Source organism: Hypanus sabinus, chromosome X2, assembly GCF_030144855.1.
Source record: "Hypanus sabinus isolate sHypSab1 chromosome X2, sHypSab1.hap1, whole genome shotgun sequence".
Lineage (NCBI taxonomy): Eukaryota > Metazoa > Chordata > Chondrichthyes > Myliobatiformes > Dasyatidae > Hypanus > Hypanus sabinus.
In genome coordinates, this window is record NC_082739.1 from 27,061,400 (window position 1) to 27,085,526 (window position 24,127).

Genomic DNA, 24,127 nt, shown 5'->3' on the forward strand with positions numbered 1-24,127 from the left:
ATGGAAGTAGAGGCACTGCCGTGCTTTCTTCATAATTGCACTTTCAAGCTGGGCCCAGGGCAGGTCTTCTGAACTAATAACACCTAGAAATTTAAAGTTGCTAACCCTTTACACTTCTAATCCACTGATAAGAACTGTCTTGTGGACCTTTGGTTTCCTTTTCCTGAAGTCTACAATCAGTTCCTTGGTCATGCTGACATTGAATGAGAGGTGGTTATTATGACACCACTCAGCCAGATTTTCAATCTCCCACTATATGCTGTTTAATCACCACCATTGATTTGGACTATGACAGTAATATCATCAGCAAACTTGAATATGGCATTTGAGGTCTGTTTAGCCTCACAGTTATAAGTGTAAAGCGAGAGCCATGACGTTGTGTCGACCTTTCAACCTACTCCAAAATCTATCAAACCATTCCCTTCCACATAACCCTCCATTCTTCTGTCATCCATGTGCCTATCTAAGAGTCTCTTAAATGTCCCTCATGTACCTGCCCCTACCACCAGCTCTGGCAGAGAGTTGCAAGCACCCACCACTCTCTGTGTAAAATAATCTACCTCTTACAGCCTCCTCTATACTTTCCTCCAAATACCTTAAAAGTATGTCCTTTCATATTAGCTATTTCTATCCTATTTCTACTCTGTCAATGTCTCTTATACACCTCCATCAAGTCACCTCTCATCTTCCTTTGTTCTAAAGGGAAAAGCCCGAGCTCACTCCATCTTTCCTCATCAGACATGCTCTCCAATCCAGGCAGCAACCTGGTAAATCTCTGCATCCTCAATAAACCTTCAATGCTTTTGTTAAAGATCCTTCAACCTTTAAAACAGACTCCTTTACTGATGTTTTCTGTTTGCTAAATATTTCCAGCATTTATATTTTTATTTCAGATTTCTAGAACTGCAGTCTTATGTTCATTAACTTTTGTGTACTCTGCTGAGAGGTTTGGAGTTTTCGCTTCAGAATTTACTGACATGTTAGGGGTTCCACAGGGTATTAGCACCGGTATGGCTTTTCATTGCACCCTGGTAAACATGGTAATGAACTAATCTAAATCTGAAGATTAGCTAAAACCAGTCCCTCCTGAGTGGTCTCTGAAACTGGTCTCTATGAAAATGATATGCGGTATTGACTTAGAAAATAGTACATTTTCATCCTGTTATTTAGTTAGGGAGATTGAAGTTACAATGTATTATGGCTCTTCAGCAGATGCATTTTTTTTCTTTTCAATTTAATCAAAAAATCATGTAATATAGGTTGCTGAATCTTGCAGTAATCTTTTCTTTCACCTTAACAAGCATATTCAATTTTGCCTTAGGACATATTATTGCCTCTTCTCAGCCACATATTCAGCATTAGAAAATTATTCTTAATGTGAGACAGCAATCAACTCTTTCAATTATTAAAAATAAAATTATACTAACCTGGGAGCATCCTCATCAGGCATTGTAAAGCCAGTTCCTGGGTCTGGATTTTCTGCTCTTGAGTTCTAGCAGGTTTTGGCCATTTCGGTAAAGTTCCTCCAGGCCAGATTGCCTCCTGTAAAAGCTTGAGGTATGCAACCCAGTACTGAGTGCTTGTCAGGTTAATAATCTGAACTTCAAGCCACCTGTAATGAAGAAATATACAATCATATACCACAGGCATCACGAATAAAATCTGTCCAATTATACCAATTACAAATAAAAATAAAGAAACAGATTTTGGTAGATATTACTACCTGTAAGTTAAACAATCCAACACCCCAGAATGAAGCAAGTTCTATCAAAGCTCAAAGTAAATTTCTTATCAAAGTATATATACCTCACCCGATGGTACCTTGAGATTCATTTCCTTGCAGGCATTTACAGATAAATAAACAAATACAATAGAATTTATTGGAAACCATAAATAAAGACTGAGAAACAACCAATGTGGAAAAGACATTGTGCAAATAGCAAAAAAGTAAATACCGATAACTCGAGTTGTAGAATCCTTGAAAGTGAGTCTATAGGTTGTGGAATCAGTTCATTGTTGAGGTGAGTGAACTTATCCATGATGGTTGTAGGGTAATAACTGTTCCTGAACTTGGTGGTATGGGACCTCTTTCCCAATGGCATAGCGAGAAGAGAGTATGGCCTGGATGGTGGGGCTACCTGATGACGGATGCTGCTTTCTTGTGGCAGTGCTCCTTATAGATGTGCTAAAATGGTGGGGAAGGCCTTGCCTGTGATGGACTAGGCTGTATTCACCAAGTTTTTGTCACTTTTTCCATTCCTGGGCATTGGTGTTTCTATACCAGGCTGTGATGTGACGTAACCAGTCAGGATAATCTCCAGTGTACATTTATAGAACTTTGTCAAAGTTTGAAGTGTTAAAGGTTTCCTTCCCTATCTAAATTAGGAAAGTAATATATTGAGCTTCACAGAGAATATAGGTTAGGCATCTATGGGCGAGAGCCTGCAATGTAAAAGCAGCCATATAAGAGAATAAAAGAGTAAGGATGTAATACTGAGACTTTATAAGGCATTGGTCAGACCGCACGGAGTATTGTGAACAGTTTTGGGCTGCTGATCTAAGAAAAGATGTACTGGCATTGGAGAGGTCCAGAGGAGGTACATGAACCATAGAACATTACAGCACAGAAACAGGCCTTTTGGCCCTTCTTGGCTGTGCCGAACCATTTTTCTGCCTAGTCCCACTGACCTGCACCTGGCCCATATCCCTCCATACACCTCTCATCCATGTACCTGTCCAATTTTTTTTTGAATGTTAAAAGTGAGCCTGCATTCAGCACTTCATCTGGCAGCTCATTCCACACTCCCACCACTCTCTGTGTGAAGAAGCCCCCCCTAATGTTCCCTTTAAACTTTTCCCCCTTCACCCTTAACCCATGTCCTCTGGTTTTTTTCTCCTCTAGCCTCAGTGGAAAAAGCCTGCTTGCATTCACTCTATCTATACCCATCATAATTTTATATGCCTCTATCAAATCTCCCCTCATTCTTCTACACTCCAGGGAATAAAGTCCTAACCTATTCAACCTTTCTCTGTTACCCAGTTTCTCAAGCCCTGGCAACATCCTTGTAAACCTTCTCTGCACTCTTTCAACCTTATTAATATCCTTCCTGTAATTCGGTGACCAAAACTGCACACAATATTCCAAATTCTGCTCCATTAATGCCTTATACAACCTCACCATAACATTCCTACTCTTATACTCCATACTTTGATTTATAAAGGCAATGTACCAAAAGTTCTCTTTACTACCCTATCTACCTGTGATGCCACTTTTAGGGAATTTTGTATCTGTACTCTCAGATCCCTCTGTTCTACCGCTCTCCTCAGTGCCCTACCATTTACCTTGTATGATCTACCTTGGTTTTTCCTTCCAAGGAGCAATACCTCACACTTGTCTGTATTAAACTCCATCTGCTTTTTTTCAGCCCATTTTTCCAGCTGGTCCAGATCCCTCTGCAAGCTTTGAAAACCTTCCTCACTGTCCACTGCACCTCTAATCTCCAATGAGGATGATTCCAGGAATGAAAGTGTTTGATGACTCTGGGTCTGTACTTTGCTGGAGTTTAGAACAATGAAAAGGGATCTCATTGAAACCTATTGAATATTGAAAGACCTAGATAGAGTGGATGTGGAGAGGATGTTTCCCACAATGGGGAAGTCCAGGACCAGAGGGCACAGCCTCAGAATAAAGGGATGTCCACTTAGAATAGAGGTGAGGAGTTTATTTTTATCACATGGTTGGTAATGCTTCTCAAACCAGCTTCAAAATATTAGGTTTATTTAATGCAAAATTATATCTTGAAGTTCAACAATATCAGAATTGAAACTAGAACTAATTATGAAGAAGTTTTGAAGGTGGCTTACAGGTTCCCACAAAAATTATCTAAATAAACTGATTAAAAATTCAACATAAACACAAGACATTCAGCAGATCATAAACACAAAATATTCTGCAGACGCTGGAAATTCAAGCATACATAGAAAATACTGGAGGAACTCAGCAGGCCAGACAGCATCAATGAAAATGAATTAACAGTTGATATTTCGGACTGAGACCCATTTTCAGGACTGGAGAGGAAGGGGGAAGATGCCAGAATAAAAACACAACATCCTCCAAATGACGGTGTAAAAATATTAAAATTCATTAAAATAGGGCTCTAAGTTTAAATTCTGACAGCAAAATTAATTTATTGCTCACTAATTTTGATTAAAGACTTCCTCTTTAAACTAATAGTCACATAACGCAAAGTAGACTAACTGTACTCACCACTAATGGTTGGCAATAGAATGAAAATGTTTCATCATGTGCTACTTATTTCAGCTGCAGGACGTCATATTGATGTTAGCAATCCATGTAATCTTGGATTCCCGGTGGTACTTACATCACCAATGAAGTTAACTGATGTGCAAGCCACATTAATATAAATATACCAACAACATAGAATATTACAGCACAGAACAGGCCCTTAGACCCACGATATTGTGCCAACCTTAACCTACTTTAAGATCAACCTAACCCTTCCCTCTCACATAGTCCTCCATTTTTATTTCATCATGTGCCTATCTAAGACTCTCTTAAATGTCCCTAATGCATCTGCCTCCACCACCACCCCTGGCAGAACGATCCACACACCTACCACTCCCAGTGTAAAAACCTACCTCTGTCATACACCTTATATTTTCCTCCAATAACCTTAAAATTATGCCTGCTTGAAATAGCCATTTCCACCCTGGGAAAAAGCCTCTGCCTGTCCATTCTATCTATGTTTCTTATCATCTTGTACAACTCTGTCAAGTCACTTCTCATCCTCATTTGCTCCAAAGAGAATAGCGCTAGTATGCTCAACGCAACCTCATAAGGCTCTCCAATCCAGATAGCATTCTGGTAAATTTCCCTTGTACCCTCTCTAAAGCTTCCACATCCTTCCTATATTGAAGCCATCAGAACTAAACACTTGAAGTGTGGGTCTAACCAGGGTTTTATAGAGTTCTAACTTATTTCGGATATGGGCTACACATATTAACAACATTATCTACTAAAACAGCAAACACTGTTCATAGTATCAACTGACTAGCTTTTCAAAATGAGGACTTGGGATGGTTTTATAGATTTAAGATTTTTTAAAAAATCACTGAAAGTTACATAAAATTGTTGAAAGAATCAGTGAAATAAAAATCTAAAGGGGAGAAATGGATACTGATTCAGTACAAGGATACTGTACCCCATTTCTCAAATTTGTTCCATTATGCTGAGGGAACTGAATTTCAGAAACAGAGCTAATATTGCCGGCACAACAGAAATGCACATTTAGCGCACGTAATTCGGGAAGAACAATCACTCTTCTGAAATTACAGACTTCAGTCTGAAAAAAGACAATTTAACAAAAGAAACTCTGATCCATTTTTTAAATTAATAATATAGAAATGTGACCAGTGATTAAAGCCAGCAGAATCTTCGGCCTTTACCTCAGCAACAATGAAGATCAACTCATAAAAGCGAGTGTGAAGAGGGATATTCAGAACTTCCACACTGCTGTTGTTGTCAAGCCCAATGCTTTCCAATACTAGACCACTTAAGTGTTCAGTGCCAGACAGATCATAATTGGTGTTACCATTCTACAAATAAGAATCTCTATTCTTATAATGACTTTATTAAAATGTTTTAAAGTCCATGTTCCCCGTCTAAACATTTGGAGTGTTGTGAAAATTGTATTCAGGTTTGGAATTTAAAGAGGTCATATTCCTTCCCTTTCCTCTCTGCTGTATTGTTTTTGTGGACATGTTATCTATTACCGTAAATTCCGGACTATAAGCCGCTACTTTTTTCCCACGCTTTGAACACTGCGGCCTATACTACGGTGCGGCTAATGCATGTTTTTTTATCATGCCGCCAAAAACATTTTGCCTCGTAACAGTAGACCAATAAAATTGATGAGTAGTTCACAGAGGTCCAATGAAATTGTACGATAAATCAAGTGCACTTTCACAATTAAATTATTGTAAATCAGTCATTTGTACTCACCCTCATCAACATGGAAAACACTCGAAGAAAAGCATATGATGCAGCTTTTAAGTTAAAGGCGATCAATCTGGCGGTTGAAGAAGGAAATCGAGCTGCTGCACATAATCTTGGCATAAATGAACCGATGTTGAGACGGTGGAGACGCCAGCGTGAAGAACTGAGTCAATGCAAAAAGACGACAAAAGCTTTCAGAGGTAATCATAGCAGATGGCCCGAACTTGAAAACTTTCTTGAAGACTGGGTTAACACACAGAGAGCAGGCGGCCGCGGTGTTTCCACCGTGCAGATCAGACTGAAGGCTAAAGCAATCGCCACCAAAATGAAAATCGAAGATTTTAGAGGTGGGCAATCGTGGTGTTTTAGATTTATGAGATGAAAAGGCCTGTCCGTCAGGGTACGCATGACTCTGTGTCAGCAGCTCCCTCCCGACCATGAGGAAAAGCTTGCTAACTTCCGCACATTCACTCAAACAAAGATAGCGGAGAATTCCATCGGGCCAGATGATATCATAAATATGGATGAAGTACCTTTGACGTTTGACCTGCCTCTCACTCGGACTGTTAATAAAAAAGGTGACTCGTCCATCACTCTGAAAACAAGTGGCCATGAGAGAACGCATTTTACTTGTGTTCTGAGCTGCACAGCATCCGGACTAAACTTCCACTGATGGTGATTTTTTAAGCGGCTGACAATGAAAGTTCAGTGAAAGCTGCCATCAAGAGTACAAACTCAATTCCAGCTGTGATTCCTGGGGGCACCACAAAGTATTTGCAGCACTGGACATCAGCGTGAACCGGGCATTTAAAGTGGCGCTGCGCGTTGAGTGGGAGGCTTGGATGACGAGCGGCGAGAAATCCTTTACCAAAACAGGATGCACGCGAAGAGCATCTTTAACTCAAGTCTGCCAGTGGATCCTAAATGCGTGGAGCCGTGTCACAACATCCACCATCACCAGCGGGTTTCGAAAGGCTGGACTGCTGCGTGATGAAGAGGACCACATGCGCTCAAGTGAGAGCAACAACGAAGAGACTGAAGTGAATGACGAGATCCTGAGGTTTTATTCAATTCGGACACTGAAGAAGAGGACTTTGATGGTTTTAGTGCGCAGGAGGAAGATGAAGAAGGCGATCAATAACTTTTCCTGGTAGGTTGCAGTATATATATTTTTTTTACCAGTCGTTAGGAGATATTGGAATGTTGTTCGTGCACTGTTCAGTAAAAAAGTATACGCAACGTAATTTGTGTGTTACCGATACGTATGTATATTTAAAAGTAGCTGTGTTACAGGCACTGTTCGAAAAAAAGCATTTGCAATATATATTTATGTTACCATACGGATTTAATTAAAAGTTAAAAAATCCTCACGTGTAATAACTTTCTGTGTAAATATCTCATATTACAACGTGGGACACCTGTGGCTTAAAATCCGGTGCGGCCTGTACAAGTACAAAATTGATTTTCTTTCTAAAATTAGAGCGTGCGGCTTTTAATCAGGTGCGCTCTGTAGTCCGGAATCTACGGTACTTAAAGAGGACAAATAATGTTCTCTGTAAGAAAGCTTATACGTTCTTCCCATGTACACATGGGCTTCCTCTGGGTACTCTAGCTTTTCCCCTCACAGTTCAAAGACATACTGGTTAGCAGATTAATTAGTCATTGTAAATTATCCCATGATTAGGCTAGTGTTTAGGTGGGTTGCTGGGTGACGCAGGGTGATGGGCTGGAAGGGCCTGTTCTGCACTATACCTCTAAATAAGTAAATAAATAAATTTCTTTAAGTGCATGTGGCAAAGACAGAATTACATCACTGAAAGCTGTATACTGTTAACTGTTATTAATGCCTTATTGCACTCCTGAAATCATGTTAATATATAACCGACCTCAGTTACTTTACTGGATCTTCCCCTGGGTAGTGTGATGTTGTAAAAAAAAATAGCAGTCTTACATAGATATCACATCTACAAGAAATATCACACAGTACTTGACTTTTTCGGAAAGTACAAGCAGCCTTTTGGGCATGGGAAAGAGGCAATGACATTTGACAATGGGCTGGAGGTAGTGGGAGGACTCAAGGATTACAAGGGCATGCAAACTGGAAAGGATAAAGAGTAATTGTCCACAAAATGCTGAAGGAATTCAGCAGGCCAGGCAGCATCTATGGAAAAGTGTGAACAGTTGATGTTTTGGGCCAAGACCCTTCATCAGGACCTTGTGAAATGTCATTATCTCTTTCCCATGCCTGAAAGGCTGTTTATGGTTTCCAAAAAAAAACACCACTTTGTGGTGTTTCTTACAGATATGATATCTATGTAAGTTTTTCATTCTTTGCATGTCTCGGCCTAAAACACCAACTGTGTACTCTTTTCCATAGATGCTGCCTAGCTAGCCTGTTGCGTTCCTCCAGTATTTTGTATGTGTTGCTTTGGATTTCCAACATCTGCAGATTTTCTCATGTTTATAAACAGTAATTGGACTGGGAAATACTCAGGGAAGAGAGATGGGTTTTGATCCTGAAGGTCCTAAAGTGAAGATCGGCAATCAACAATCAAGATGAAGGTGGCTGGGTCATTGATAAAGGTGGTCAGCAGATCCACAGTTCGGATGCTGGCGGGTCAGCCATTAGGGGACCAACAGCACTGCAGCATAATTATGTTCATGTAGTCTCTGCTTTTGGAAATCAGTATAATATTAGCCAGCACATGCTACTGCCTTTCCTTCGCTGGGAATGACTGAATAATAATAAAAACTGGTAAACAAATATCTGTTGAATACTACTGTGTTTGATAATGACATACTGTATCTTGTAAAAACTCCAGGGCCAGCATCTTAAAATTCAAGCATACATGTAAAATAAGAAAACTACAACGTTTTAAAGTATCTTCACCTTTGATCTAATAAAGCTGCAATGGTAGAAATCCACTGTTTTAATTTCAACAGAAAATGTACAAAAACCACTTAAAAACAGACAGGAATGCTGCTAATCTCTACTTGCTAGAAAGGTGCATAGGCCCTAAATCAATTGTTGTTCAATTCTCTTAGCAACCTGCAGACTACATCCTGAAGTCCAGACATTCAACATGACTGGTTATTGAATTAAATATTGCATCACTTAAACACCACATTGTACGCAATTGGGAAACAGACAGCAAGTGTCAGATTTTATATGCTGGTTTATAAACTTGGGGATTATTAAGTTTCAGCATTACACTTCAAACAATGTTTTTGGTGAAATTCCTTATTTGAGAAGTTACACAATGCTGTCTTATAAAGCCCTAATGTGCTTGTCAGTTACACTCTCAAAACATAAACTAGTTGTTCTGAACCTTTGCCACCTTCATTTAACAGATGAGGAGCACAAAAATAATATTTATTAATTGGCACAATCAGAAGAACGTAAGTGATGGTAATATAAGCTAAACAGAAATTATTTCTTTGGCTCAACTAAATGCCAAGATACTACTTCTAGCTGTTCAAAAGCCTACTTCAGAAAATGTTCATTATATCATGAGCACCATTGTTATCTTGAAATGTCATTCAACAAAATCTAATACAGAGTAAAACAAAGCTTCAGCTTTTTTTGAGCCTGTACATACAGTACTGTGCAGAAGTCTTAGGCACACACACACACACACAGACATATATATAGCTAGAGTGCTCAAGACATTTACACAGTTTTGTATTTATCAACGTGGAATGGAGGGCGAGTTCGTAAATATGGTGGGAGCAAAGGATTTTGAGAGTGGCAAAGGTTGTGTGCTGTGGGACAGGTGGCAGAGGAGGAGTGCCGGAGCGGGGAGGGATGTGGGTACAGACACACCCAGCCCTGAAACTCCAGGTAAAGTCATTTGATTCTAAGCAATTGGTTTATTAATCATTATAGAATGTCTCTCTGGTACTTCCCACTCCCTCCCTTCTCCGTTCCCCTTTTCCCAACCATGATTCTCCTCTCCCTGCCTCCTTCCCACTCTCAGTCACAATAGACACCCATATCAGAATCAGATTTATCATCACTCACATATGTCATGAAATTTGTTTTTTGCAGCAGCAGTATAGTGCAATACATAAAATTACTACAATACCCTAACTATATAGGTATATGTGCTACCACACAGTACTGTAAGCAAAAATACACCATTCCCCAGTCAGTGTAAAATAATGCTTTTACACGAGATCTTTTAGATTTTAACCCGTGCAACTGTGTTCTACAATTAAAATGCATTTTTCTTTAAAATCAAAATCACTATGCGCACTTTCCAGTCAGGTACCAGCATCATTTCCAAAGGGTGAATTTACTGATTGTCTTGCATCTCATTTTTCTTAAGACAATAGGAGGCCATTTTGCACATCAAACCATGCTAGCTCTCAGCGTAATTCCACCCCCCCCCCCACACACACATACCCCCATTTTGTTTCTTGTACCTTTTCTTTCACATGTTCACCAATTACTCTTTATATTCTCCTATCCCAAACCTATTCTAGGAGCAGTTTGCATTCCATTCTTTGGATCAATATGTGATACATGACAGAGATGGCTGTCTTAGCACGCAGAATCAACTCCAGCAGACGAGGCAGATGAGATCAACAGTGAGATCTAATGGACAGGGAGACAATTCTACGTAGCTTTGTGAAGAGCGAAGGGCATGACAAGGCCGTGACCGTGTGGGTTTCCTCCGGTTGCCTCCCACAGTACAAGATGTATTGGTCGATTGGTCATTGTAAAATGCCCCTTGATTCAGCTAGCATTAAATTGGGGGTTGCTGGGCAGCACAGCTCAAAGGACCTATTGTGCACTGCATCTCAATCTTCTGGTCAAGATGGCGCCAGCGAATGATGATTCCTCGAGTGTCATCTTCCAGATAGCAAACCTCTCCAACTATTTTGCTTTTTCTACACCTTCTAGTTCTTCTTTTTGTCTTGTTTGTGTTACAGAAACTCTTGGTGCCTGTGATGTACAGTTTGGAACTTAATTGAGAGCTGCTTCATGGAGATCAGAGATCAGAGAGGAGAACCCAAAAAGGACTGGGAACAGGAGCCAACTCATGGAAAAGACCACAGATGAGACGCAGAGTCATGAACAACTCTATCTCGAAGCGGCGAGGAAGACTGAAGCATCAAGGTGAATGCGGAGAGGTCAGCGATGGTTCCCAATGGCAAAGGTCAACAGCCGGATTGGCGCGCTGGGCCCCGGATAGACAGTCTTTGGAGCCGGGTTGGCAGTAACTCTTTGTGGAAGGACTGAGTTTTTGCAGCTGCTCTCCTCGTATGCAGACAAAAAGATACTTCCGATATTCTGAGATGTATGTGATTATTGGACTGTATTCCTTCACTTTTTCGGTGTTTTTTTTTCTTGTGGATGATTGGTGGGAGGGAGTTGGGGGGTTTGGTGCTACCATCGCTGTTTTTTCCTGCGAGTGAGGGGATCGGTGACTGTTATTGTTGCTGTTCTTTGCTCCAGGGGAGGGGGATTTTGGGGTCTGTGAATTTTGTTTCTTTTCTTTTTCGTGCCGGGGAGGGGGGGTGAGTTGGTGGCTTTTCTTTCATCAACACCCATGGTCTTTCTGTATTTCATGACTATTTGGATAAGAGAGAATATCAGAGTTGTATTGTACATGCATACTTTGACAATAAAATGAACCTTTGAACCTTTAGACAGACAGATAAAGAGATAAATAAAAGTCATAGTCATTCACTGCAACTAAGGAAGACTCCAGCTATGCCAACTACTTGTACAACTGGACCCAGACTCCCCAGATCGAGAGTGGAACTGTCCCAGTGCAATGGCCTTTCCACTTTAAAAACTTCTCACTGCTGTCATTGTTGAATACGAAGGACAACCAATATGTGACATGCGGGAGGTGGGGGCGAGGGACAAGCAGAGCACCAGGAGGAAGAAGCCCATGCAGTAGCAAAGAGAACATGAAAACTGCACACAGACAGTATCAGATATCAGGAATGAATCTAAGGCTACATCCACACTAGACCGGATAATTTTGAAAACGCCGGTTTTGCATAAAAACGATAAGCGTCCACACTAGGCGTTTTAAAAAATATCTCTGGCCACATTAAAACGGGTATTTGGGCAAATCTCCTCCTACTGCGCATGCGCAGTGCACATCTACCAAAAACGAGACACATTTAGTGTCGAAACTCGCCCTGAAAAAGTTGGTGTGCGTTTGTTCAGTTACAGACTAGAAAAACTTTAAACGGTGGACAGCTGTTGGCTCTTGCACAGGAGAAGTAAAAAAAAACACAAATACTGGAGTGTACGGAGGCAACCGACAGGGAGTTCACAAACAGTATGACCCGGCTGATGACAAACATTGAAAAACTGACGAACTCTGTTGCATTAATAAAGCCCCTTGTTAAATGTATAAAACAAGTCTGCATCAGTATTATCTTGTATTTCCATACAATGTTACATTAGGCTGTTACACATCTATTGTCAGAGAAGTACTTGCATAAATAGGTAAACCACCTTCATACGAGCAAGGACAGAAAACATGGCAAAGTGAGTATACTTATTTATTCAGTAAGTTATGGGTCAAAGTATTTGGTGAGAGTACATTTCTAACTCTTCTGGCTTCAGTCTCATTGCCGTCTGTTCTGAAATTGTTAGGTTGCGTTCAAGAAAACAATGAAATGGCGCGCTGCCGTCAGAATCTGTCCCAGCATGTCATGACGGTGTTTTTAGATTTCACTGGTTACCCTGTCCACTCTGATTTGCCCAAGAGGCGTTTTCAAAATTACACACTCTGGAGAGCGTTTCTGAAAAGCTCCGTTTTCAGGGGAGGAAAATGCTGTTTTAGTGTGGACGGAGGGTAAAAACGAAGAGAAAAAGCTTTGGTTACAGGTTTATCTGGTGCAGTGTTCACAGCGCCTAAGTCGTTGGAGCTGTGAGGAAGCATTAGCAGGCTACACAGCACTACCAGTTGTACCACACTGCCAACTCGCAGAGAATTCAGCTCTGAAAGTTTAAATGAGGAGCTTAATGCTGAATGGAACACAAAGTTAAAAGCCTGAGCTATTTGACTGAACTCTTGAATCTATATTGAATACAGGAGTTTCATGCAGATGCTGGAAATCCAAAGCAACATGTACAAAATGCTTGAGGAACTCAGCAGGTCAGGCAGCATAAGACCATAAGACAGAATAGCAGAATTAGGACCCATTTGGTCTTTCCAGTCTACTCCACCCTTTCATCATGGTTGATCCATTTCTTTCTCTACCGCACTCTCCTGCCTTCTCCCCATAACTTTTCATGCCCCGACTAATCAAGAAGCTATCAACCTCCGCTCTATATACACCCAAGGATGTAGCCTCCACAGACACCTATAGCAATAAATTCCCACAGATTCACCATGCTTTGACTAATGTAATTCCACCTCATTTTCCTTCTAAATGGATGTCCCTCTATTCTGAGGTTGTGCACTCTGGTCCTAGACTCTGCCACTATGGGAAACATCCTCTCCACATCCACTCTATTTAGGCCTTTCAACATTTGATAGATTTCAAAGAGATGCCCCCTCATTCTTCTAAGTTCCAGTGAGTAAAGGCCCAGAACCATCAAACACTCCCTTCTAGTCCCAGAATCATAGTTTGAACATCCTTCAATGCCAGCACATCCTTTCTTAGATAAGGAGCCCAAAACTGCTCACAATACTCCAAGTGAGGCCTCACCAGTGTCTTATAAAGCCTCAGCATTACACTCTTGTTTTTATATTCCAGTTCTCTCAAAATGAATGCCAACATTGCATTTGCCTTCCTTACCACTGACTCAACCTGCAAATTAACCTTCAAGGAATCCTGCATGAGGACTCCCAAGTTCCTTTGCACCTCAGATTTTGGAATTTTATCCCCTTTTAGAAAATAGTCTACACTTTTATTCCTTTTACCAAGATGCATGACCATACACTTTCTGACACTATTCCATCTGCCATTTCTTTACCCATTCTCCTAATCTGTCCAAGTCCTCCTGTAGCTTTCTTGCTTTCTTCAAACTACCTGCCTCAAAGCCATCAATTTGGTCACTTAAATCATTGATATATAATGTAAATTTGTTGTACAGCATATAACTATAATTAGTATTAAAACTAGTTTATTTTTCTAAATCCTTGATGCACTAATTATTGACTTAATTACTTGAATTTCTGAAAATTATATAATATTCTTGTTTTATTATCACTTTCAAAACATTAATATCATATTCTCAGAACAGTCTCACCAAATACTACTTGCACAATATTTTGCTCAAAATTATACTTTAAGTGCTAAAAGATCTTAAGTCCATCATTGAGCACATCTACAAGGAGCGCTGCCACAGGAAAGCAGCATCAACCCTCAATGACTCCCACCATCAGTCCATGCTCTCTTCTCAGCACTACCATTGGGAAGGAGGTGCAGGAGCCTTAGGTCCCACACCACAAGGCTCAGGAACAATTATTACCCTACAACTGTCTCCTGAATCAGTGTGAATAACTTCACTCTCCAGAACTGATTCCACAAACTATAAACTAACTTTCAAGGACTCTACAATTTGGTATTATATATTTATTTTATTATCTGCGTGACTTGTCTTCTTTTGCACATTGGCAGGGCTCAGGTCCAAGAGCGAGGAATGACCCAAGGGTGTTCCAGGCTAGATTGAAAAGGTTAAAGTGTCAGGGTTGGAGGTAGATCATGAAAGCATATATTCACTTCTTTTATGACTTTTATATTTGTTTTTCATCTTGAATGTTTCTGGAACTGTTGAAGCTTTTGATTTGCAGTTTGGAGATCGTTTGTGTGTTTCAGTGTTCTGTAGTCCCTGAGAGGATTCCGGGAGTCAGAAGCAGTGTATGTGAACCTTGTGGCGAGAAGCTTCCATTGTCCGTCGACTAAAGCAATGAGGGAGATTGAAACATCAAGGCGACTGTGGAAGGTGAGTGTCAGCTACCTGCCTTTTGATCGCTGGTGAGATCGCTCTGCTGCCAGAGAGGGGAGAGGCTGCCGCAGTGCCCGGTGAATGTTACCCAGGTTTTCTGCATTTTGGATATGGGCTTGGACTATGGACTTCCTTAATTCAGTCTTATCGTTTTTTTTATATTCTGTGTTTTTCGCCTGATCTTTCTTGGTTTGTGTGGGGGAGAGGGATTTGGAGGTTGATGTGCCTGTTCTGTTTTTGTTTTTGTGTATGAGGAGGGGGACTTGGGGGGGTTGATAATCATACTGCTGTTCTTTTCTTTCTTGATTTCGTGGCTATCTGGAGAAGACTTTCAGAGTTGTATACTTCAATAATAAATGAACAACCTTTGAACCTTGAACATACTTTGATAATAAATACTTTGGACTTTGATTGTTTATCAGTCTGTTGTAGATTTTCATTGATTTTATTGCATTTCTTTACTTTCCTGTGAACACTCGAAAGAAAATGAATCTCAGGATAGTATATGGCACATTGGTAATAAATTTATATTGAACTTCGAGCTTTGAAGATAAATCACAGGTTTAGAATCAGAATCAGAATCAGGTTTATTATCACCAGCATGTGTCGTGAAATTTGTTAACTTAGCAGCAGCAGTTCAATGGTACATAATATAGAAGAACAAAAGTAAATAAAAAAAAATAATAATAGTAAATAAATAAGTAAATCATTTACAGTATATGTATAATGAATAGATTAAAAATCATGCAGAAACAGAAATAGTATATATTAAAAAAGTGAGGTAGTGTTCATGGAATCAATGTCCATTTAGGAATCGGATGGCAGAGGGGAGAAGCTGTTTCTGTTTTGTGCCCGTAAGTTTGTGCATATGTGTCGGCGCAAACAATCTGAAACACTGATTATGCAAAGCCAGCACCATAATTTACCCATATAGAACATAGAAAACCTACAGCACAATACAGGACCTTCGGCTCACAAAGCTGTGCCGAGCATGTCCTTACCTTAGAAGTTACCTAGGGTTAAATACAGCCCTCTATTTTTCTGAGCTCCATGTACCTGTCCAGACCTTATCATATCCACCTCTACCACCATCGCTGGCAGCCCATTCTACGCACTCACCACTCTGTGTAAAAAACATACCCCTGACATCTCTGTACCGACTTCCAAGCACCTTAAAACTGTGCCCTCTCATGCTAGCCATCTAAGCCCTGGGAAAAAGTCTCTGACTATCCATACGATCAATGCCTCTCATCATCTTATACACTTTTATCAGGTCACCTCTCATCCTTCGTCACTCTATATTTTCTTTATGCCCTTGAGGATTTGAACTCAGACTTATAAGTTTTGAACTGCCTGAAATAAAAGCATAAAATGGCAGAACTATTCAGCAGGTTGGGCAACATCTGTGGATAAGACACCAGAAATAATATTTCAAGCTGAAGAGCATTTAACAAAATTAGTTAAAGATTCAAGATTGCTTATTCTCATTCTACAGTACACGAGTGTAAAAGAGAACGATAAGATTGTTGCTCTGGGAGGTCTCAAGATGGCGCTTATGGAGTGAGACTGTTTTAGGCTTCGCTCCAATCCTTTAATTTTTACTTATAAAATCTTTTTCAACTGTTTGAATCATTTTCAACTCGTTAAAATGTCTAAACCACGAGAACCTAAGGAATCGAAACAGATGAAAGAACCGTTAACTTTGGAAGCAATGGCAAAACTTATCGACGAGAGACTTGAAAAGCTGGAGAATAAATTAACCCCAAAGCTTTTTGCGCTCGATGAAATTTTAAAGACAGTCGATGCAAAACTTCAATCACTTACACTGGATTTACAACAACAAGAAGAATTTTAGTTCTTTAAGATGCCGCTCGCCAGAGAGATCGCAAAATTGAAATTCTGCAACAACAGCAAGCTTCGACTTTCCAACTGCTGGATCATTATAAATCTAAGATCACTGGTCGAGAAAATCGGTCTTGAAGACAAAATCTCCAGATAATTGGGCTTCCGGAAAATTTTGAGAACGGCGATCTGACTGTACTTTTCTCTAAATTTTTAATGGACGTCTTCGGCTCAGAAGTACTGGATACCCCTCCAATAATCGACCGTGCACATCACATTTCTTGTTTTCAACCAGCTTCAGGTACAAAACCACAACCAGTGATCCTCCAGATTCATTATCCTCATACCAAAGAACGTTTGATTCGGGCTGCCCGGAAAAAGGGTATGATTAGCTTTAAAAATTTTACATTTCATATTCTGGAAGACTATAGTCCCATAGTTTTAAGGGCAAGAATGGCTTTTAAATCGGTTATGTCGGAAATTCATCAGAAAGGCTACAAACAAGTGCTGTTACTTCCAGCACAATTGAAAGTTACTCTCCAAGATGGGACTCATCGGCTGTTCAAATCTCCAGCGGATACTCAAAGATTCCTTGAAGAATAGTTCTTTTTTTACTACGAGTTGACTAATGTATTGTAATTTTACTATTTGTATTAAATTTTCTTTTCTTTTCTTCATGCTAATAATTAGCCTATAGATTTGGATCTTTTATAATTTGATGATTTTTGTGTGATGGCTAACAATGTATTTCTTACACACGGTAAAGGACCGTTTTTTTTGGTTTATCCTGGGTTCATTTTTTTTATAGATTATTATTTTGTTAGTTTTGAAAGTAACTCATTAGGTTCTTCCTTTAAGTTCATATACATTTTTTTATATTTTTAATGCTTAAATATTAAGGTTTTTTAAATAAAAAACTTTTCTAAGATGTCATTTCTTTTCCCCAAAAGACCTTAGTGCTTAGATACATCACATCTGTTCGGATGTGTCTGAGTAAGTTTAAGGACTTTCTTTTAAAATATTAATACAATTTTATCCATTTATGGATTTTAAGGTTTTAGTTTTTTTCTTTTAATCCTTTTGTTTTATATATATAACACTAATTTTATAGTTTAATCTTTGTTATATTAACCCTTTCTTAAAATATGGGTGGTTTGTATTCGTTTTTTTTACTTTTTTGTTTGAGTTGCCGTCTTGAGACATGGGGGTAAATTTAGTTTTAGATTGCCTGCTTGCCTCTTTTCAGCTTTTTTCCTGGGGTTTTGAGGGAGGGGGACTTTTCTTTTTGCTTGCTTCACACTTAGTTTTACTTCATGGGCTGACTTAAAACTACAAAAATGGTTGCAGTGTTATGACTTCCGGTTCCTCCTTGAACCTACTTCACTCTTCCGGATTCATGAGGTTATCTTTTGTTTAACCTTATATGTTAATTGTAATAAATGTTGGCCATATGGATAAGATTATTAATTTTGTTTCTTGGAATACTAATGGTTTAAATCATCAAATCAAACGGAAAAAAGTATTCAAAGTATTCCACAGAATGAATGCTAATATTATCTTTGTACAAGAGACTCATGTGAGGAAGGTGGATAGTCAATGTTTTTTTTAGGTTTTGGAAAGACCAACAGTATCACTCGAATTCCAAAGCCAAAGTAAGAGGCGTTTTCATTTTTATATAGATTCTTCAACCTTTTTTATACACTATGAAACAATTTCAGACCCACAAGGTAGATTTTTGCTTATTACTGGTTCACTTTTTAATCAAAAAGTTGTTTTAGTTCATGTTTTTGCTCTGAATATTGACTATCCTGAATTTTTAAAGTGTTTATTTACATCCTTTCCTAATTTGAATCAGTACATGCTGATAATGGGTGGGGATTTTAACTGTTGCTTAAACCCTTCGATGGATAGATCTAAGCCCACCCAAGCTCTTCTGAATAAATCGGCCTCTCTTATTAATTCCTTTATGGTTGATTCTGGAATTTCCGAAATTTGGCATTTTTACATCCCAACGACAAAGAACTTTCATATTTTCCCATGTTTATCATAATTACTCAAGAATTGACTACTTCTTTATTGATCATCATTTACTTACAGATGTTAGTGATTGTAAATATGATTCTATTACCATTTCCGATCATGCACCTTTGAAGCTATCTATTAAGACAATGGATTCATCTTCTAATGCTAAATCTTGGAAATTCAACTCTATTTTATTGCAGGACCCAGACTTTCTTATTTTATTACACAACAAATTGATTTGTTTTTCTCAACAAATTTTACAGACGAGATCTCTAGTGGAACATTATGGGACACTTTTAAAGCATTTATTCATGGACAGATTATTTCATACTCTGCTGGAGTTAGGAAATGAACTGATTCGGAAATATTACCATTGGTTGATAAAATTAAAGCAATTGATAAGATTTATTCAGTGACCCCTAGCAAAGAACTTTATAAAGAAACAGTTGAAATGCAAATGGAGCAGTCTGTTATTATCCTCTTCGATTGAAAATCAGTTAATTAAATCTAGAACCCATTTTTATATACATGGAGATAAATCTGGCAAATTATTGGCTAATCAATTGAAAACTGCTTTGGTTAGATGACAAATTACTAAGATTCATAAACGAGATGATGCTTTGATGATTGATCATAAAAAATAAATAAAGCCTTTCAAGATTTTTATAATTCTTTATATCAATCAGAATTTGTTCAGGATTCTTCTATAATGGATGAATTTTTAAGAAAATTGAATATCCCAAAATTAACTACAGAAGATAGTGTACTTTTAGACGCATCTATTACGGAAACCGAAATAAAAGAACCTATTTTTTTCAATGAATTCAGGCAAAGCCCCTGGTCCGGATGGTTATACTGCGGAATTTTTAAAATCCTTTTCCTCTATACTCTCTCCTTGGCTTTGTAAAATTTTTAAAGATGTGTTAACTGTAGGTAAATTGCCACAATCTTTTTATGATGCCTCTATTTCTCTAATTCTTAAAAAAGATAAAGACCCCACTGAATGTGCATCCTATCCGCCTATATCTTCGCTGAATACGGACTTTAAGATTTTTAGTAAAATTTTGGCCACTAGATTAGAAAATATATGACCTCAAACTATCTCTGAAGATCAGAGTGGATTTTTAAAAAATCGTTATTCATCTTTTAACATCAGAAAATTGATTAATATTATTTAACCAGAATAGGACCAGAACCAGAATTTAACCTTCATCCAAAATACCAGAATGTGTCATTTCTTTAGATGCCGAAAAAGCATTTGATAGAGTTGAATGGCCATATTTATTTAATATGTTGCAGCATTTTAATTTTAGTTCGAAATTTATATCATGGATTAAGTTAATATATTATAAACCTCTGGCTTCGGTTTTCACCAATAATCAAAGATCTCCTTTTTTTCAGTTATTCCGTGGTATGAGGCAAGTCCTTTACTACTTGACATTGCTCTAGAACCTTTAGCTATCACCATTCGTGAATGACCTAATATTTTGGGTATTACCCATGGGGAGGGGACTTATAAGTTATCATTATATGCTGATGATTTGTTACTATACATACCTGACCCTGAGAGATCTATTCCTGCTATTTCGTCCTTGTTAGCTCAGTTTAGTAGCTTTTCTGGTTACAAACTGCATTTTAATAAGAGTGAATTATTTCCATTAAATATGCAAGTTCCAATTTATAAACAATTACCATTTAAAGTTGTCACAGATCATTTTACTTATTTGGGTATTAAAATTACCAAGAAAAATAAGGATTTGTTTAAAGTTAATTTCTTACCTTTAATTGACCAAATTAAGCAACTTGTTACCAGGTGGTCCCCATTATCTTTGTCATTGGTTGGTCGAATTAATGCTATTAAGATGATAGTGTTACCCAAAATTTTATATTTATTCCAAGCACTACCAATTTTTATTCCTAAATCTTTTTTTGATATTATTGATTCTAAAATATCTTCGTATCTGTGGTAGAATAAAAATCCTAGACTAAGCAAAAAATATTTACAGAAGCCTAAGAAAGAGGCTTTGCCAAACCTGAGATTTTACTATTGGGCAGTCAATATTCGATATTTAATATTTTGGACACAAGAATTGATTATAGCATCTTGTCCACAATGGGTAAATTTGGAATATAAATCTGTACAAGACTTTTCACTGTTTTCAATTTTAGGATCTTCACTTCCTTTTTCTTTATCTAAATTGAATAAACAAATAACAAATCCCATAGTTAAACATACATTGCGAATATGGTTTCAATTTCGTAAATTTTTTGGCTTGAATAAGTTTATCTTATCAAGCCCTATTATATCTAACTTTTTTTTCCAACCCTCTTTTATGGATCAAGCCTTTGTATTATGGAAAACAAAAGGTATAACATGTTTTCGTGATCTATTTTTAGATAATAGTTTTATGTTCTTTAAACAGCTATCTAATAAATATAATTTACCTCAAACTCATTTTTTTAGATATTTGCAAGTTAGAAATTTCTTGAATAATATGTTAGTCTTTTCCGAAATGATGTCCAATGGACATTACGGAAATTTTTTTAGCTCCGAATCCTTGCCAGAAGGGTTTAGTAGCCATCATTTATAATATGATCATGAAAATACAGCCAGACGTATCAGAAAAAATTAAGAAGGAACGGGAAAAAGAACTTCATTGTCTTATACCCACTGAGCAGTGGGAGAAAATTTTACAATTAGTCAATTCCTTTTCTATTTGTGCTAAACATGTCCTAATACAATTTAAGGTTGTACACAGGGCTCACATGTCCAAGGATAAACTTGCTCGATTTTACTCTCATGTTAATCCAACCTGTGACAGATGTCATTCTGAAGTAGCTTCATTGACCCACATGTTTTGGTCTTCCCCTTGTTTGCAAAATTATTGGAAAGATATTTTCGGTATTATTTTAACAGTTCTGAATATCAAATTGCAACCGCATCTCATCACTGCAATTTTCGGTTTACCAATGGTGGATAATATTTGTTTATCCCCCTCAGCTCGGCGGATGATTGCATTTGTTACATTAATGGCTAGAAGATCTATCCTATTGAACTGGAAAGAAATTAATCCTCCAACTATATTTCAGTGGTTTATTCAAACTATCTCTTGTTTGAGCTTAGAAAAAATTAGAAGTGTTGTCTTTGATTCTTCAGTTAAATTTGAAGAAACTTGGAGACCATTTATCCAACATTTTCATATCAGTTAAACTGACTTTTCCTAAACCCTGCTTCTATTACCCTTAATTATTTGGATGGAGGTGCAGAGTGATTGACGCTACTGTTTATATTTGACATAATGAAATGGCCCATGTTGTTTAGGTTTTTTTTTCTTTTCTTCTTTTTTGGGGATTTTTTTTTCTTTTTTTACTCCCTTTTTTCATAATTGCTATGAGTTTGGGAGGTTATTATATATGGATTATCATCTATATGAATGTATACTTAACCTATTAATTACGTACTTTCAAACTCTCTGTATTCATGTTTCATTTACGTTTGTTTAAAATTAATAAAAAAATTTAAAAAAGAAAAAGATTGTTACTCTGGATCTGATGCAGCATACAAAAAAAACCATAAAAAGCAAAAAGGACACTATAAATATAACTATAAAAGTATCCTATAAAACAAATTTACAAGTAACTGCTCTCTCCAGACCTTTGTCTATCAAAAACTGGAGAAAATTCATAAATAACCCTTATGTAAATGTATGCAAACATTTTTGGGAATCTTTTCAAGAGAAGAAAATAAGTTGGTGAAAATTGCATTTATCAAATAAGCAGGTCCCTATCAGGATAGTATTTCATTGGCTGTAAAATACTTTATGGCTTGTGGCTATGAAAACCTAATTAATTGCAAATCTTTGTTTCTTTCTGATAACTTCTCCTGCTTTGGTTTCTTTCTTGCAGAGAGTGAGTTTTCCTGGTGGAAAGATATCAGAAGCCTAGTACCATACATCATCACAATGATGTGCTGTGTCATATGACACAGGCAATTATAGTCTATCCATGACCATGCTTGTTCTTGGCAAGTTTTTCCTATAGAAGTGGTTTGCCACTGTCTTCTTCTGGGCAGCATCTTTACACAACAGGTGACTCCAGCCATCATCAATACTCTTCAGAGATTGTCTGCCTGGTATCAGTGGTCACATAACCAGGACTTGTGATACGTACCAGCTGCTCATATGACCATCTACCACCTGCTCCCGTGGCTTCACATGACCCTGATTTTGGGGAGTGGTGTGGGGGGAAGCAGGTGCTACACCTTGCCCAAAAGTAACCTGCAGGCTAGCAGAGGGAAGGAGCGCCTTACACCTCTGGTAGAGACTCATCTCCACCCCGACACCCACACACACACTGGCAAGCTGTGAACTTTCAGACACTGAGATCAATAGACTTTTGAAATCCAAGGGATCTCAGTGGCTCCTTTACAATTGTACAATTGCTTGATAATGCAAATATCTAATCAGCCAATCATGTGGTAGCAGTTCAATGCATGAAAGCATGCAGAGATGGTCAAGAGGTTCAGTTGTTGTTCATTTCAACGATCAGAATGGGGAAGAAATGTGATCTAAGTAACTCTTACAGTGGAATGATTGTTGGTGCCAGATGGGATGGTTTGAGTATTTCAGAAACTGCTGATCTAACAACAGTCTCTAAAGTTTACAGAGAATGGTACAAAAAACAAAAATAATATGTCCAGTGAATGGCAGTCTGTGAGTAAAAAAATACCTTGTTAATGAGAAAGGTCAGAGGAGAAAGGCCTGACTGGAACAAGCTGACAGGAAGGTGACTGTAACTCAAATAGTCACGCATTACAACAATGGTGTGCAGAAGAGCATCTCTGAATGCACAACACATCAAACTTTGAAGCAGATGGGCTACAGCAGCTGAAGACCACAGAGACTTCCTGGTACCTAATAGAGTGACCACTGAGTGTATATAGGTTATAGAAGTGTTGTTCACATAGAAGTTTTAACTTGATGTCATAAAATGCTGGAGCGCACTCAACTCCAAAACGGTTATGCAAGAACCAAGCCTAAATCACCTCGCATATTCTACTTGGATAGCCTAAATATTTCAGTTTCAGGTAACCCTCAGCTCCTATTTTTGTCCAGCCTCTGTCTAAACTCCTCTCTCTCTCCTCCAGACACCCCAGCATCCCCCTCAACCCCTCTCCAGATTCCACCTAACACTCACCAGCATCTCTCTCAGCCCTACCTTTCACCTTTCTACACTGACTACGTTCCGCCTACATGCAGCCAGCCCTGATGGTCATCCCCTGATGCCTCCAAAGATGCTGCTTGAACATTATGTTCCCTCTG

General features: G+C 38.3%; 1 protein-coding gene across 1 annotated transcript in view; it reads right to left on the reverse strand.

Annotated features, from left to right (window-relative positions):
• The window catches only part of LOC132385210 (sorting nexin-19-like), a 196,741-nt gene that overhangs the window by 41,809 nt on the left and 130,805 nt on the right, over positions 1-24,127 (reverse strand). The window contains exon 9 of the mRNA XM_059957124.1: positions 1,428-1,612. Coding sequence (XP_059813107.1) covers positions 1,428-1,612 — 185 coding nt within the window. The remainder of the gene's footprint in view (positions 1-1,427; positions 1,613-24,127) is intronic.